The sequence below is a fragment of the Zophobas morio genome, unplaced genomic scaffold, assembly GCF_036711695.1.
Source record: "Zophobas morio isolate AGI-343-1 ecotype UQ-CSIRO unplaced genomic scaffold, CSIRO_AGI_Zmor_V1 ptg000020l, whole genome shotgun sequence".
NCBI classification, from domain to species: Eukaryota; Metazoa; Arthropoda; class Insecta; order Coleoptera; family Tenebrionidae; genus Zophobas; species Zophobas morio.
The window spans coordinates 3,936,475-3,953,206 of record NW_026972125.1 but is presented as its reverse complement, the minus strand read 5'-3'; the positions used below and the strand labels follow the sequence as shown (position 1 = coordinate 3,953,206).

Genomic DNA, 16,732 nt, shown 5'->3' with positions numbered 1-16,732 from the left:
AGATTTTTCAATTTTGCAAATTTTGGATTTCGCAATTAGCCGATTTTTCGATTTATTTAATTTTTGACTTTACAATATTTCGTTTTCTCGATTTTGCACTTTTACGAACTTTCATTTTTCATTTCTTCTATTTCTTCAAATTCTTGATTTAGAATTTATAGATTTTTTAAAATTTTAATTTTGTCCTTTTTTGTTTTTTCGTTGTCGATTTTTCAATTTTACAGTTTTAGAATTTTTGCTTTTTTGATTCGGACAAAAGTCGGAAAATCGCAAAACTGAAAATGCGAAAAATTTCAATTCCTTCGATTTTTAAATTTTTCAATTTTGTGATTTTTGATTTTCTCAATAATTAGCCGATTTTTCGATTTATGATATTTAGATTTTACAATATTCGTTCATTCGATTTTTCAATTTTTTCCAAGTTCTTGATTTAGAATTTTTAGATTGTACAAATTTTTCACTTTGTATTTCTTCGTTTTCATTTCTGAATTTTCAATTTTACAATTTTTGAAGTTTTTTCTTCTTATGAATCGAAAAATTGAAAAATCGAAGAATTAAAAATCGAAAAACTAAAAATCGGAAAAAATTAAAAAATCTAAAAACTGAAAAACAAGAAATATCAGTTCCCACAATTTTAAAATTTTTCAATTTTGTAATTTTTGGATTTCGCAATTAGCCGATTTTTCGATTTTTTTAAATTTCGACTTTACAATATTTCGTTTTCTCAATTTTGCACTTTTTCGAATTGTCAATTTTTCATTTCTTCAATTTTTTCAAGTTCTTGATTTAGAGTTTTTAGATTTTTCAAAATTTCCATTTTGTCGTTTTTGGTTTTTGATATTTCAATAATTTTACAGTTTTACAATTTTTGTTGTTTTGATACGAAAAGCTGAAAAATCGAAAACTAACTAGCCGATTTTCCGATTTCTTTAATTTTTAATATTTCGAATTTACAATACATATTTCGTTTTTCGATTTAACACTGTTTCGATTTTTAATTTTACAGTTTTTCAATAGTATAATTTTTCATTTTTCAACATTTTCAGTTTTTTACTTTTCAATTTTATTTTTCACTTTCTTGATTTATTAATTTTCAGTTTCTAGATTTTTTATAAGAAATTTTCCTTTTTTGATTTCCTTTACTTTTTCAATCTCTTTTTCCTTTTTTCATTTATTCAATTTTTCAAACATTCAATCTTTGATTTTTCACTTCCTCCAATTTTTCAATTTTGCGATTTCTGGATTTCTCAATTAGCCAATTTTCCGATTTCTTTAGTTTTTAATATTTCGATTTTACAATATTTCGTTTTTTTGATTTTTAAGTTGCTCAGTTTCTCATTGCTTCAGTTTTTTCAAGTTCCTGATTTAGAATTTTTAGATTTTCCAAAATTTTGATTTAGTATTTTTTCGAAAAGGTGAAAAATCTAAAAATTGAAAAATTTCTTGATAATGCAATTTTTCATTCTTCCAACTTTCTTTTATTCACTTTTTCATTTTCCAAATTTTTTCAGTTTTCGATTTGTAATTTTTCAGTTCCGCAATTACTTTTCGATATTACAATTTTTCATTTTTCGATTCATCAAATTTTCAATTTTTATATCACAAATTTTCCTCTATATTTTCAGTGTTTCTTTCTTTTTTCGTTTATTAAATTTTTCAGAGGTTGAATTTTTGCTATTTCAAATTCTCCAATTTTTAAATTTTTCACTTTGGCAATGTTTGGATTTCTCAATTAGCCGATTTTCCGATTTATTTAATTTTTGACTTTACAGTATTTCGTTTTCTCGATTTTGCACTTTTACGAACTTTCAATTTCTCATTTCTTCTATTTTTTCAACTTCTTGATTTCGAATTTTTAGATTTTTCAAAATTTTAATTTTGTCCTTTTCTGTTTTTTCGTTGTCGATTTTTCAGTTTTACAGTTTTAGAATTTTTGCTTTTTTGACTCGGAAAAGTCGAAAAATCGCAAAACTGAAAAAGCGAAAAATTTCAGTTCCTTCAATTTTAAAATTTTTCAATTTTGAAATTTCGTTCATCCGATTTTGCAATTTCGTTCATTCGATTTTCCACTTTTTCGATTTTTTGTTTCTATTTTTCAATTTTTCAATTTCTTCCAAGTTCTTGATTTAGAATTTTTAGATTGTCCAAATTTTTCACTTTTTTTTTTCTTCGTTTTCATTTTTAAGTTTTCAATTTTACAATTTTAAAGTTTTTCCTTCTTATGATTCGAAAAATTGAAAAATCGAAGAATTAATAATCGAAAAACTAAAAATCGGAAAAAACTAAAAAATCGAAAAACTGAAAAACGAGAAATTTCAGTTCCTACAATTTTTTAATTTTTCAATTTTGCAATTTTTGAATTTCGCAATTAGCCGATTTTCCGATTTATTTAATTTTTGACTTTACAGTATTTCGTTTTCTCCATTTTGCACTTTTACGAACTTTCAATTTCTCATTTCTTCTATTTTTTCAACAACTTGATTTAGAATTTTTAGATTTTTAAAAATTTTTATTTTGTCCTTTTTTGTTTTTTCGTTGTCGATTTTTCAATTTACAGTTTTAGAATTTTTACTTTTTTGATTCGGAAAAAAGTCGAAAAATCGCAAAACTCAAAAAGCGAAGAATTTCAATTCCTTCAATTTTTAAATTTTTCAATTTTGCAATTTTTGATTTTCTCAATAATTATCCGATTTTCCGATTTATTTAATTTTTGATATTTAGGTTTTACAATATTTCGTTTATTCGATTTTGCTCTTTTTCGATTTTTTAATATTTCAATTTTTTCCAAATTCTTGATTTAGAATTATCAATTTTACAATTTTAAAGTTTATCCTTCTTATGATTCGAAAAATTGAAAAATCGAAGAATTAATAATCGAAAAACTAAAAATCAGAAAAAATTAAAAAATTGAAAAATAGAAAAACGAGAAATTTCAGTTCCTACAATTTTTGAATTTTTGAATTTTGCAATTTTTGGATTTCTCAATTAACCGATTTTCCGATTTATTTAATTTTTGACTTGAGAGTATTTCGTTTTCTCGATTTTGCACTTTTACGAACTTTCAATTTCTCATTTCTTCTATTTTTTCAAGTTGTTGATTTAGAATTTTTAGATTTTTCAAAATTTTTATTTTGTCCTTTTTTGTTTTTTCGTTGTCGATTTATCAATTTACAGTTTTAGAATTTTTGCTTTTTTGATTCGAAAAGTTGAAAAATCGAAAAACTAGAAAGCGGAAAAAAGTCGAAAAATCGCAAAACTGAAAGAGCGAAGAATTTCAATTCCTTCAATTTTTAAATTTTTCAATTTTGCAATTTTTGATTTTCTCAATAATTATCCGATATTCCGATTTATTTAATTTTTGATATTTAGGTTTTACAATATTTCGTTTATTCGATTTTGCACTTTTACGATTTTTCAATTTTTTCCAAGTTCTTCGTTTTCATTTTTGAATTTTCCTTCTTATGATTCGAAAAGTTGAAAAATCTAAAAATTAAAAATCGAAAATCTAAAAATCGGAAAAAGTTAAAAAAATCGAAAAACTGAAAAAAACGAAAAATTTCAGTTCCATTTTTAAATTTCTCAGTTTTGCAATTTTCGAATTTCGTAATTACCCGATTTTTCAATTTTGCACTGTTTCGATTTTCATTTTCTCATTTGCTCAGTTTTTTCATGTTCTTGGCTTAGAATTTTTTGATTTTCCCAATTTTTCACTTTGTACTTTTTCGTTTTCATTTTTGATTTTTCCTCCAATTTTTAAATTTTTCAATTTAGCAATTTTTGGAATTCACTATCACCTGATATTCCGATTTTTTCAATTTTCAATATTTCGTTTTCTCCATTTTGCACTGTTTCGATTTTTCAATTTCTCATTTCTTCAATTTTTTAACGTTCTTGATTTAGAATTTTCAGATTTGTCAAACTCTTCATTTTGTATTTTATCTTTGTCTGATTCGAAAAGTTGAAAAGTGGAAAAACTGAATAATCGAAAAATTCAAAATCGAAAAACTAAAAAATCGGAAAAAATTGAAAAACCACAAAACTGAAAAGCGCAAAAGTGCAAAATCGAAAAAGTGGAAAATCTAAAAATTGCAAACTGATGGACTGAAGAAACAGGAAATCGAAACATTAAAAACTAAAAATGAGAAACTTAAAAATCGAAAAAAATTAATGAATCGAAAAATTGGAAAGAAGAAAAAACGAATCGAACCGAAAAATTGGAAAACCCAAAAATTGCAAAAAAAGAAAAATTGTTGAACCGCCAAAATTGTAAAGTCGAAAAACTGTAATAATGAAAGATCGAAAAATTGAACGACGCCAACACGTGGTGTAATGTTGATTTATTGTTTGTCAGTTCACAGTTCATGTTAGGATTTTAATCGTTACTAGTTCTAACACAATTTAACAGTCATGAGATTGTTCAGATAAAGCACTTGCTAGGAGATTTTATGAGATTCATTTAGTCAGGACTCATACTTTGTGTATCAAGTTATAAACAAGGTTTCTGGATGTTTATACTTAAGTGTTACATTATAACACATTTACGGCAGTTAAATTAAACTAACGTTGTCTCACTCTGGAGAAAAGGGACCGTGGAAGTGCGGTAGAATTCACAATGTCGTGGACTGAGGGACGGGGCGATCAAACTTTTCCCCTTAGGAAACATATCATCCATATTAGACATATTTCTCGCGATGAGGGAAATCACACCATCGAGAGGTAATTGCTTTAAGTAACCAGTCTCTTGGATCAGGACATAATTTAACATCACGTAAATTCTTTGTTTGAATCGTTGATAAAGTGTGGCATAACTTAACATCATGTAAATTCTTTGTTTAAATCGTTAATCAAATGTGGCAATTTTATCGTCAGTAATTTAAGAATTCTTTGCTGTTTCAAATTTCACGAGAATGTATGGCGAATTTAAATATTGTTTATTGTTCTTTCTGAAACTTTAACACTTGTTCGGTTGTAGTTTAATGTCAGGGTTATAGAAATTGAACATTTAAATGGAATTGAGGCTAAATAACACAGAAACACGTAGCGGAAGCGGAGTGCGCGGTTCCTCGTCGAGCTGGCGGCCGCGGTGGAAGAACAGCCACGACCAGGAGCCCCAAACTTGAAATTGAGATAGTTCGATCGCCACTCTTACTGGTGCCGCTGTCGCTGCGTAGTTTTTTATTAAAATTTAAGTTACTTTAATTCAGATTTTTCTTTGTTTCATTAAATTTTTAAGATATTGCTACCTAAGGAATGGGAACCTGAGGGTATACAGACAGTCAAACCCCCCACTACTCCAAACACTTTATTAAATTAATATCTAAACTTCTTAAACAGTGGGTGCTTGTGCTGCGCCCCCGCATTCTTCTTATACTCGTAATACACCGCATCGTCCGCCCCCGACATCGAACCCATTTGTCCCGTCTTCCTATTCCCGGACCCTCCGGCCCTCGGACCTCCTTCCCCTGGGATCTTCTCGTCTTCACAGTCAATATCACTAGCCGCCAACACCTGCTGTAACAACTGCCCCTGCTCCTCCCTCGTCTTGTACATCAAATCCGGCTCTTCGTCCATCCCCGCCAGTTTTGTAACCACCTTATAACTGTACCCTTGGTTCACCAAAAACCTCTGCCTCTTCCTCGAGTAGTTCATCTCCATGGTATCCTGAGACACTAGCGTGTAAAAGAACGCGTTATACTCCTCAGCGATGGCGCCTTTCTTCGCCCGAAGAATCCTCCCCAGACGTTGAGCTTCCTGCCTCCTGGACCCCCCATGGGACGAGATTTGTATCAAAACGTTAGCTTCGGGCAAATCGAACGACGTATCAGCCACCTTACTCACAAAAATCGTGTTCACTTTCGGGTTGAACTTGAAGTTCTGAAGGATTTGGATTCGTTCGCCTTGGGAGGTCGGTCCGTAAATGTAGGGTTTGTTCATTTTGATAGCGTAGTGCTTCAAGGCGAAGACGTTATCGGAGAAAACTATGGTCTTGTCGCCGCGTCTCTCATGGTACCGAATTAGGTACTGAGTCGCTCTGAATTTGTTCGGGTTCATTACGTAGAGTAGCAGCCGCTTTGAAGTCTTGCACTTTTTCGATTTTTCAGTTTTTCAATTTTTTCCAAGTTCTTGATTTAGAATTTTTAGATTGTCCAAATTTTCACTTTGTTTTTATCGTTTTCATTTTTGAATTTTCAATTTTACAATTTTAAAGTTTTTCCTTCTCATGATTCGAAAAATTGAAAAATCGAAGAATTAAAAATCGAAAAACTAAAAATCGGAAAAAACTAAAAAATCGAAAAACTGAAAAACGAGAAATTTCAGTTCCTACAATTTTTAAATTTTTCAATTTTGCAATTTTTGAATTTCCCAATTAGCCGATTTTTCGATTTATTTAATTTTTGACTTTACAGTATTTCGTTTTCTCGATTTTGCACTTTTACGAACTTTCAATTTCTCATTTCTTCTATTTTTTCAAGTTCTTGATTTAGAATTGTTAGTTTTTTCAAAATTTTAATTTTGTCCTTTTTTGTTTTTTCGTTGTCGATTTTTCAATTTTACAGTTTTAGAATTTTTGCTTTTTTGATTCGAAAAGTTGGAAAATCGAAAAACTAGAAATCGGAAAAAGTCGAAAAATCGCAAAACTGAAAAAGCGAAAAATTTCAATTCCTTCAATTTTTAAATTTTGCAATTTTTGATTTTCTCAATAATTAGCCGATTTTCCGATTTATTTAATTTTTGATATTTATTAGATTTTACAATATTTCGTTCATTCGATTTGTGTTTCGATTTTTCAATTTTTTCCAAGTTCTTGATTTAGAATTTTTAGACTGTCCAAATTTTCACTTTGTATTCCTTCGTTTTCATTTTTGAATTTTCAATTTTACAATTTTAAAGTTTTTCCTTCTTATGATTCGAAAAATTGAAAAATCGAAGAATTAATAATCGAAAAACTAAAAATCAGAAAAAATTAAAAAATCGAAAAATAGAAAAACGAGAAATTTCAGTTCCGACAATTTTTAAATTTTTCAATTTTGCAATTTTTGGATTTCTCAATTAGCCGACTTTCAGATTTATTTAATTTTTGACTTTAAAGTATTTCGTTTTCTCGATTTTGCACTTTTACGAACTCTCAATTTCTCATTTCTTCTATTTTTTCAAGTTCTTGATTTAGAATTTTTAGATTTTTCAACATTTTTATTTTGTCCTTTTTTGTTTTTTCGTTGTCGATTTTTCAATGTTACTGTTTTAGAATTTTTGCTTTTTTGATTTGAATAGTTGAAAAATAGAAAAACTAGAAATCGGAAAAAAGTCGAAAAATCGCAAAACTGAAAAAACGGAAAATTTCAATTACTTCAATTTTTAAATTTTTCAATTTTTCAATTTTTGGTTTTATCAATAATTAGCCGATTTTCCGATTTATTTAATTTTTGATATTTAGATTTTACAATATTTCGTTCATTCGATTTTGCACTTTTTCGATTTTTCAATTTTTTCCAAGTTCTTGGTTTTGAATTTTTAGATTGTCCAAATTTTCTGTTTGTATTTCTTCGTTTTCATTTTTGAATTTTTAATTTTACAATTTTAAAGTTTTTCCTTCTTATGATTCGAAAAATTGAAAAATCGAAGAATTAAAAATAGAAAATCTAAAAATCGGAAACAAAAAGTCGAAAAACCGAAAATCGAGAAATTTCAGGTCCTACAATTTTTAAATTTTTCAATTTTGCAATTTTTGGATTTCTCAATTAGCCGATTTTCCGATTTATTTAATTTTTTATATTTAGACTTTACAATATTTCGTTTTTTCAATATTTTATTTCTTCAATTTTTCCAAGTTCTTGATTTAGAATTTTTAGATCGTCCAAATTTTCACTTTGTTTTCTTCGTTTTAATTTCTGAATTTTCAATTTTACAATTTTAAAGTTTTCCCTTATGATTCGAAAAATTGAAAAATCGAAAAAATTTTTAGATTTTCACAATTTTTCACTTTGTACTTTTTCGTTTTCATTTTTGATTTTTTCTCCATTTTTAAAATTTTCAATTTCTCATTTCTTCAATTTTTTTACGTTCATGATTTAGAATTTTCAGATTTGTCAAAATCTTCATTTTGTATTTTTTGTCTGATCCGAAAAGTTGAAAAGTAGAAAAACTGAATAATCGAAAAATTCAAAATTGAAAAACTAAAAAATCGGAAAAAATTGAAAAACCACAAAACTGAAAAGCGCAAAAGTGCAAAATCGAAAAAGTGGAAAATCTAAAAATTGCAAATCGATGAACTGAAGAAACAAGACATCGAAACATTAAAAACTAAAAATGAGAAACTCAAAAATTGAAAAAAATTAATGAATCGAAAAATTGGAAAGAAGAAAAAACGAATCGAATCGAAAAATTGGAAAACCTAAAAATTGCAAAAAAAGAAAAATTGTAGAACCGCCAAAATTGTAAAGTCGAAAAAGTGTAATAATGAAAGATCGAAAAATTGAACGACGCCAACACGTGGTGTAATGTTGATTTATTGTTTGTCAGTTCACAGTTCATGTTAGGATTTTAATCGTTACTGGTTCTAACACAATTTAACAGTCATGAAATTGTTCAGATAAAGCACTTGCTAGGAGATTTTATGAGATTCATTTAGTCAGGACTCATACTTTGTTTATCAAGTTATAAATAAGGTTTCTGGATGCTTATATTTAAGTGTTACATTATAACACATTGACGGTAGTTAAATTAACCTAAAGTTGTCTCACTCTGGGGAAAAGGGACAGTGGAAAGTGCGGTTGAATTCATAATATCGTGGACTGAGGGACGGGGCGATCAAACTTTTCCTCTTATTAGGAAACATATTATCCATATTAGACATATTTCTCGCGATGAGGGAAATCACACCATCGAGAGGTAATTGCTTTAAGTAACCAGTCTCTTGGATCAGGACATAATTTAACATCACGTAAATTCTTTGTTTGAATCGTTGATAAAGTGTGGCATAACTTAACATCATGTAAATTCTTTGTTTAAATCGTTAATCAAATGTGGCAATTTTATCGTCAGTAATTTAAGAATTCTTTGCTGTTTCAAATTTCACGAGAATGTATGGCGAATTTAAATGTTGTTTATTGTTCTTTCTGAAACTTTCACACTTGTTCGGTTGTAGTTTAACGTCAGGGTTATAGAAATTGAACATTTAAATGGAATTGAGGCTAAATAACACAGAAACACGTAGCGGAAGCGGAGTGCGCGGTTCCTTGTCGAGTTGGCGGCAGCGGTGGGAGAACAGCCACGACCAGGAGCCCCAAACTTGAAATTGAGATAGTTCGATCGCCACTCTTACTGGTGCCGCTGTCGCTGCGTAGTTTTTTATTAAAATTTAAGTTACTTTAATTCAGATTTTTCTTTGTTTCATTAAATTTTTAAGATATTGCTACCTCAGGAATGGGAACCTGGGGTATACAGATAGTCAAACTCCCCACTACTCCAAACACTTTATTAAATTAATATCTAAACTTCTTAAACAGTGGGTGCTTGTGCTGCGCCCCCGCATTCTTCTTATACTCGTAATACACCGCATCGTCCGCCCCCGACATCGAACCCATTTGTCCCGTCTTCCTATTCCCGGACCCTCCAGCCCTCGGACCTCCTTCCCCTGGGATCTTCTCGTCTTCACAGTCAATATCACTAGCCGCCAACACCTGCTGCAACAACTGCCCCTGCTCCTCCCTCGTCTTGTACATCAAATCCGGCTCTTCGTCCATCCCCGCCAGTTTCGTAACCACCTTATAACTGTACCCTTGGTTCACCAGAAACCTCTGCCTCTTCCGCGAGTAGTTCATCTCCATGGTATCCTGAGACACCAGCGTGTAAAAGAACGCGTTATACTCCTCCGCGATGGCGCCTTTCTTCGCCCGAAGAATCCTCCCCAGACGTTGAGCTTCCTGCCTCCTGGACCCCCCATGGGACGAGATTTGTATCAAAACGTTGGCTTCGGGCAAATCGAACGACGTATCAGCCACCTTACTCACAAAAATCGTGTTCACCTTAGGGTTGAACTTGAAGTTTTGAAGGATTTGGATTCGTTCGCCTTGGGAGGTCGGTCCGTAAATGTAGGGTTTGTTCATTTTGATAGCGTAGTGCTTCAAGGCGAAGACGTTATCGGAGAAAACTATGGTCTTGTCGCCGCGTCTCTCATGGTACCGAATTAGGTACTGAGTCGCTCTGAACTTGTTCGGGTTCATTACGTAGAGTAGCAGCCGCTTTGAAGTTTTGCAACCGAGGTACTCTCGGTAGAACTCGGGCGTCATCGGGCACCATACCTCTGCGCACTGCACCCGCGCAATGAACCCTCTTTTCTGCAGTTCCAGCCAGTTCGCTTCATACAATTTCGGCCCGATTAAGAAATTCAAGTCGGCGATTTTATCGTCTTCTCGGAGCAACGTCGCCGTCAACCCCAGCTTGCAGTGCGACTGCACGATGGTCAACACCCGTCGGAACATCTTCGCCGGGATAGTGTGCACTTCGTCCAGGACCATGATCCCCCATTCCTGCTCCTGGAGCCACTTCATGGTCTGCTCGGCCTCCCACGACCTGCGCTGGGTATGCGTGATCATCGAGTACGTCGTCACCAAAATACTACACCCCATGGGCTTATCCTTGGCCTCCGAAGTAAATCTACAAATCATACTATCGTCGGCTGTTGACCACATCTTAAACTGTTGCTTCCACTGCTCGACCGAAACCCCCGAGTTGCACAGGACCAGCGCCCGCTTACGGACGGTGCAGCAGGCGGTAACTCCCACGAGGGATTTCCCCGCGCCGCAAGGTAGTACGATGACGCCCGAGCGGGCGCGGCCGTTGCCGAACATCTTGCGCAGGCTCTTCTCCTGGTAGGGACGCAACACGGCGGCCGGACGCAGGTCGACGTTGATGTCGGGGTTGATGGTGTCGTTGCGGAAGTCGTACTCGGCGAGGAGGGGGTGCTCGAGCTCGATGCAGCGTTTCTGGATCACTTCGATTTTCTCTTGGTTTACTTCGAAGGAGACGGTCTGGAGCGAGGATTCCTCCTCGTCTTCCTCTTCGTTGTCCATTTTGTCGTAGAAGTTGGTGATGTCGTCGGGGACGGAGGCGGCGGCGGCGGCGGCAGGGTCGGGTTGGTCGCTGCCGGGTTTGCTGCCGAATGTGGGGATGTTTTTCTTTTCTTGAACCTGAAACAAAAAAAACATTTATGTTGTTTATAATGGCGTGGGAAGAAAAACAAATCCTAAAATCGGAAAAAATCGAGTCAATCCAAAAAAATATGTAAAAAAACAAAAAACCCAAAATATGCAGAAAAATCCAAGAAATTCAAAAAGCCCAAGAAACCAAATATGTAATTCTAAAACAACAGAAAATGGAAATGTATTTCAAAAATTTTTAAAAAATCAGAAAATAAAAAAACACTCACCGATAATCCAAAAAAAAAACAAAAAATCAAAGAATTGAAAGAAAAAACTCAAGAAATTCAAAAATTCCAAAAATCCAGAAAAAGGAAAATGTTCCAAAAATCTAAAAAATTAGAAAATAAAAAAATTGAATTAACCAAAAAATCGAATAAACCCCAAAAAAAAAAACAAAAAACCAAAAAATCTAAATATGTAATTCAAACAATTCTAAAAAATTCAAAAAAACCACAAAAAAAACGAAGGAATTCAAAAAAACCCAAGAAATCCAATAATTTCAAAAAATCAAAGAATCCTAAAAAATCCAAAAAACCTTTAAAATGCAAAAAAAAACCCAGGAAACTCAACAAATCCAATAAACCAAAAAAAAAATCCAAAAATCTAAAAAATTCAAGAAACGAAGGGAACTCAAAAAAACTTAAGAAATTTAATAATTACAAAAATTCAGAAAACGGAAAACATTTATTCTCGAAAATATAAAAAATCACAATAACAAAAAATTCCAAAAAATCGAATAAATCCAAAAAATCCGAAAACCTAAAAAACCGAAAAATCCAAAAGAACTCAAGAAACCCAAGAACCTCAACAAATCCAATTATCCAAAAATCGAAAATATCAAAATTTTTAAAAATCTAGAAAATGGAAAAAATCCGAAAACCTAAAAAAACGAAGCAATCCAAAAAATCCAACAAAATTGAAAAAGCAATAAAAAAATCCGAAAAATAGAAAAAAAGCCAAGAAACTCAAGGAATTCAGTAATTCAAAAAAATCGAAATTACCAAAATTTTTAAAAATCCAGAAGATGGAAAATCTTCCAAAAATCCAAGAAATAAGAAAATAAAAAAAAATTGAACTAACCAAAAAATCTAAATATGTAATTCAAACAATTCAAACAAATTTAAAAAACCAACAAAACCGAAGAAATTAAAAAAAAAAACAAGAAATCCAATGATTCCAAAAAACCAAAGAATCCCAAAAATCCAGAAAACCTTTAAAATGCAAAAAAACCCCAGGAAACTCAACAAATCCAATAAACCAAAAAAAAAAAAACAAAAATCTAAAACATTCAAGAAACGAAGGGAACTCAAAAAAACTTAAGAAATTTAATAATTACAAAAATTTACATTTATTCTCGAAAATATAAAAAATCACAATAAGAACAAAAAAATTCCAAAAAAAAACCCGAAAACCTAAAAACCCGAAAAATCTAAAAGAACTCAAGAAACCCAAGAAACTCAACAAATCCAATTATCAAAAAATCGAAAATATCAAAATTTTTAAAAATCTAGAAAATGGAAAATGTAACAAAAAAAATCCAAAAAAGGAAAAAAAAACGAAGCAATCCAAAAAACTCAAGGAACTCAAAAAATCCATCCAAAAATCGAATGTATACAAAAAATCCAACAAAATTGAAAAAGCAATAAAAAAAATCCAAAAAATAGAAAAAAAAGCCATTCAAACAATTCAAAAAACCAACAAAACCGAAGAAATTAAAAAAAACAAGAAATCCTATGATTTCAAAAAATCAAAAAATCCCAAAAATCCAGAAAACCTAAGAAATGCAAAAACCCAGGAAACTCAAGAATTCCAATAAACAAAAAAAAAATCCAAAAATCTAAAAAATTCGAAAACCCAAAAAACCGAAGAAATTCAAAAAACTTAAACTCAAAAAATCCAAAAATCAAATGTATGCAAAAAATCCAAAAAAATAAAAATACAAAAAATCTAAAAAATGCAAGAAACCCAAGAAACTCAAGAAATCCAATAATCCAAAAAATCAAAGTATTCAAAAAATCCAAAAATCTAAAAATTCAAGAAATCCAAAAACTCAAGAAAAACAGTTCCCAAAATCCAAAAAATCGAAAAAAATCCAATGATTTCAAAAAGCCAAAAAATCTAAAAGATTCCAAAAAACCTAAGAAATGCAAGAAACCCAAGAACCTCAACAAACTCGATAAACCAAAAAAAAAATCCAAAAATCTAAAAAATTCGAAAACCCAAAAAACCGAAGAAATTCAAAAAACTTAAACTCAAAAAATCCAAAAATCAAATGTATGCAAAAAATCCAAAAAAATAAAAATACAAAAAATCTAAAAAATGCAAGAAACCCAAGAAACTCAACAAATCCAGGAATCCAAAAAATCGAAAAAAAAATTAAAATCCAAACAATCAAAGAATTTAAAAAATCCAAAAAACAAAAAACCCAAGAAATCCAATAATTTCAAAAATATAACATCCGAAAAATCCAAAAACCCAAGAAATTCAAGAAATGCAATAATTAATCCAAAAATGGAAAATATTTCGAAAATATAAAAATCAAAATAAGAGCAAAAAAAAATCTAAAAAATGGAAAAAATCGAATAAATGCGAAAACCCGAAAAACCGAAGAAATCCAAAAACCTCAAGAAACAAAAAATCCAAAAAAATCTAAGAAATGCAAGAAACCCAAGAAACTCACCATTTCCAGTAATCCAAAAAATCGAAAAAATCAAATTTTATAAAAATCCAAAAAATCAAAGAATTTAAGAATTCCAAAAAATAAAAAACCCAAGAAACTTAAGAAATGCAATAATCCAAAAAATCCAAAAAAATCAAAGAACTGAAAAAAATCCAAAAATCTAAAAAATTCAAGAAACCCCAGAAACCCATAACACTCCAGAAATTTAACAAATCTAAAAATCCAAAAAATGGACAATGTTCCAAAAATCCAAAAAATAAGAAAATAAAAAAAATTAATTAACCAAACAATGTTATAAGCTCAAAAATAAAGAAAAACCAAAAAATCTAAACAATTCAAAAAAATTCTAAAAACTCAAAAAACCGAAGAAATTCAAAAAACTCAAGAAATGCAAGAAGCCCAGGAAACTGACGAAATCAAATCAACCAAAAAAAAAATTTCAAAAATTCAAGAAAGTGAGGGAACTTAAAAAATTTTAGACATTCAATAATTCCAAAAATTCAGAAAACGGAAAATATTTCAAAAATAAAAAAAAAGAACAAAAAAGATCCAAAAAATGGAAAAAATCGCATACATCCAAAAATACAAAAAAATCAGAAAACGGAAAATATTTATTCTCGAAAATAGAAAAAATCAAAATAAGAAAAAAAAATCCAAAAAATGGAAAAAATCGAATAAATCCAAAAAATCCGAAAACCTAAAAACCCGAAGAAATCCAAAAAAAAAACTCAAGAAACTTAAAAAAATCAAAAAAATCGAATGTAAAAAAATAACAATAAAAAAAAAATTCAGAAAAATACAAAAAAATTCTAAGAAATGCAAGAAACCTAAGAAACTCAACAAATCCAAAAAATTGAAAATTGAAAATTTTTGAAAATACAGAAAATGGAAAATGTTCCAAAAGTCCGAAAAATAAGAAAATAAACAAATTGAATTAATCAAAAAAAACGAATAAACCCAAAAATAAAGAAAAACAAAAAATCTAAATATATAATCAAACAATTCAAAGAACCCAAAAAACGAAGAAATTAAAAAAAACACAAGAAATCCCATAATTTCAAAAAAACCAAAGAATCCCAAAAATCCAAAAAACCTAAGAAATGCAAAAAACTCAGGAAACTCAAAAAAATCCGAAAAGCTAAAAAATTCAAGAAATCAAGGGAACTCAAAAAATTTAAGAAATTCAACAGTTCCAAAAATCTAGAATATGGAAAATGTTGCAAACATCCGAAAAATAAGAAAATAAAAAAATAGAATTAACCAAAAAATCGAATAAACCCAAAAATAAAAAACCAAAAAATCTAAATAATTCAAACAATTAAAGAAATAAAAAAAAACAAAGAAATAATAATAACAAAAAACCAAAAAATCCGAAAAATCCCAAAACCCAAGAAACTTAAAAAATCCAAAAAAAATCTAAAAACTCAAAAAAACGAAGAAATTCAAAAAACCTAACAAATGTAAGAAGCCCAGGAAACTTACCCAATCAAATCAACAAAAAAAAAAAATCCAAAAATTTAAAAAATTCAAGATAGCGAGGGAACTTAAAAAATTTAAGAAAGTCAAAAAACTCAAGGAATCCAATAATTTCAGAAATCCACAAAAAAGAAAATATTCCAAAAATATATCTAAAAAAATCGGAAAATAAAAAAAAACAAAAAGAAAATTTAAAAAAATCAAAAAAACTCAAGAAATTCAAAACCAATAAATCTCAAATATATAAAATTCCACAAAATTGAAAAAATAATAAAAAAAAATCCAAGAAACCCAGAAAATAAATCCTATTTAAAGTGCATACTGTGGATCTACTACTTACTGGATAAGACATAAAATTTTGTACATTAGAGTTTAATAATTTTCTAAAAAATAAACTTTTAAATAAAACCCACCTGCGTGATGAACTCATTCCCATCCTCATTCTCCACATTCCTCCTCAACCGACACTCCTGTATCACCGGATCCTTCAACAACTTCTGCAAAATCTCCGGAAACGGACTCTCCACGAAATACTTATTGTGCTTCAAAACCAGCTTCACCTTCCCGTACGACAACGTACACAACTTAATAAACTCCACAATCCCGTCCGGGATACTGCACTTACTCAACCTATTCAAGTACTCGATAATATCGTTCGTCTGCAGCCCCACACTCACAGCGGCGTACAGCGAATACGCCGTCAGCTTATACTCATGAATGTGTTCCGGCCGGCACACCGGCTCGGAAATAGCGATGAGAAAATCGTGAGCGTGCTTGTACACCGGCGAGAACGACTCCAGAAAAATGTGCCCATTGGGGGCCACCCAGAGCGGTCTCGACGTGTTATCGGCCTTGAGGGTCATCTGCGAGCGGTAGTCTTTAGCCCCGAACTCGTCCTCTAGTATGTTCTGGTCGTTCTTTTCGGCGTCTCGGGCCGCGGCCCCCGGGACAGCCGCCCCCTCGCCCTCGTTGGTGTCGTCCTCTTCGTACGTCCATTCTTCCTCTTCTTTCCTGCGCTTTTTGGATTTGCCTTCGTTTTTGCCGCCGGAGCGCTTCGGCGGACCCATTTCACGTTCGATTACACCACATAACACAACACAGTAACACAACTTTTAGGTTAGGTTAGTTGAAAATTGTAGAGTGACAGTTACGCAGGACTGGCAACTGTTTGAAAGACACTAAAGAAAGCGCGCGGAAGGGGGCTACTTTTGTACTAATTACGATAAAAGCGCCACCAAAGTTGTAACCAATATAATCGAATATGAGGTTTACTTAAATACTTACACTTTTACGAAAATGGGCATTTTGTTTTACATTTAATTGCACTAAACTGGGGTTGGTGGTAACCTGTCAAACACAGCTGCATGCCAACCCG

General features: G+C 31.0%; 2 protein-coding genes across 2 annotated transcripts in view; both read right to left on the bottom strand.

The window, feature by feature from the left end:
* The window catches only part of LOC135131500 (chromosome transmission fidelity protein 8 homolog), an 18,847-nt gene extending 2,115 nt beyond the window's left edge, over positions 1-16,732 (bottom strand). Inside the window, exon 1 of the mRNA XM_064059277.1 lies at positions 16,642-16,732. Within this exon, the coding sequence (XP_063915347.1) occupies positions 16,642-16,661 (20 nt within the window). The 5' untranslated portion in view covers positions 16,662-16,732. The remainder of the gene's footprint in view (positions 1-16,641) is intronic.
* Positions 9,462-16,512, bottom strand: LOC135131493 (general transcription and DNA repair factor IIH helicase subunit XPB). The gene is made up of 2 exons (XM_064059270.1): positions 15,771-16,512; positions 9,462-11,189 (listed from the first exon to the last, which is right to left on the bottom strand). The coding sequence occupies exons 1-2, from the start codon at positions 16,422-16,424 to the stop codon at positions 9,483-9,485; spliced, it is 2,361 nt and encodes a 786-aa protein (XP_063915340.1). The 5' UTR covers positions 16,425-16,512; the 3' UTR covers positions 9,462-9,482.

Excerpts from the sequence above, each read along its gene's own strand:
- LOC135131493 (XM_064059270.1), bottom strand. The coding sequence starts at position 16,424 with ATGGGTCCGCCGAAGCGCTCCGGCGGCAAAAACGAAGGCAAATCCAAA. Across the intron at positions 11,190-15,770 it reads GGAATGAGTTCATCACGCAG|GTTCAAGAAAAGAAAAACAT; the intron begins GTGGGTTTTATT and ends TTTTTGTTTCAG.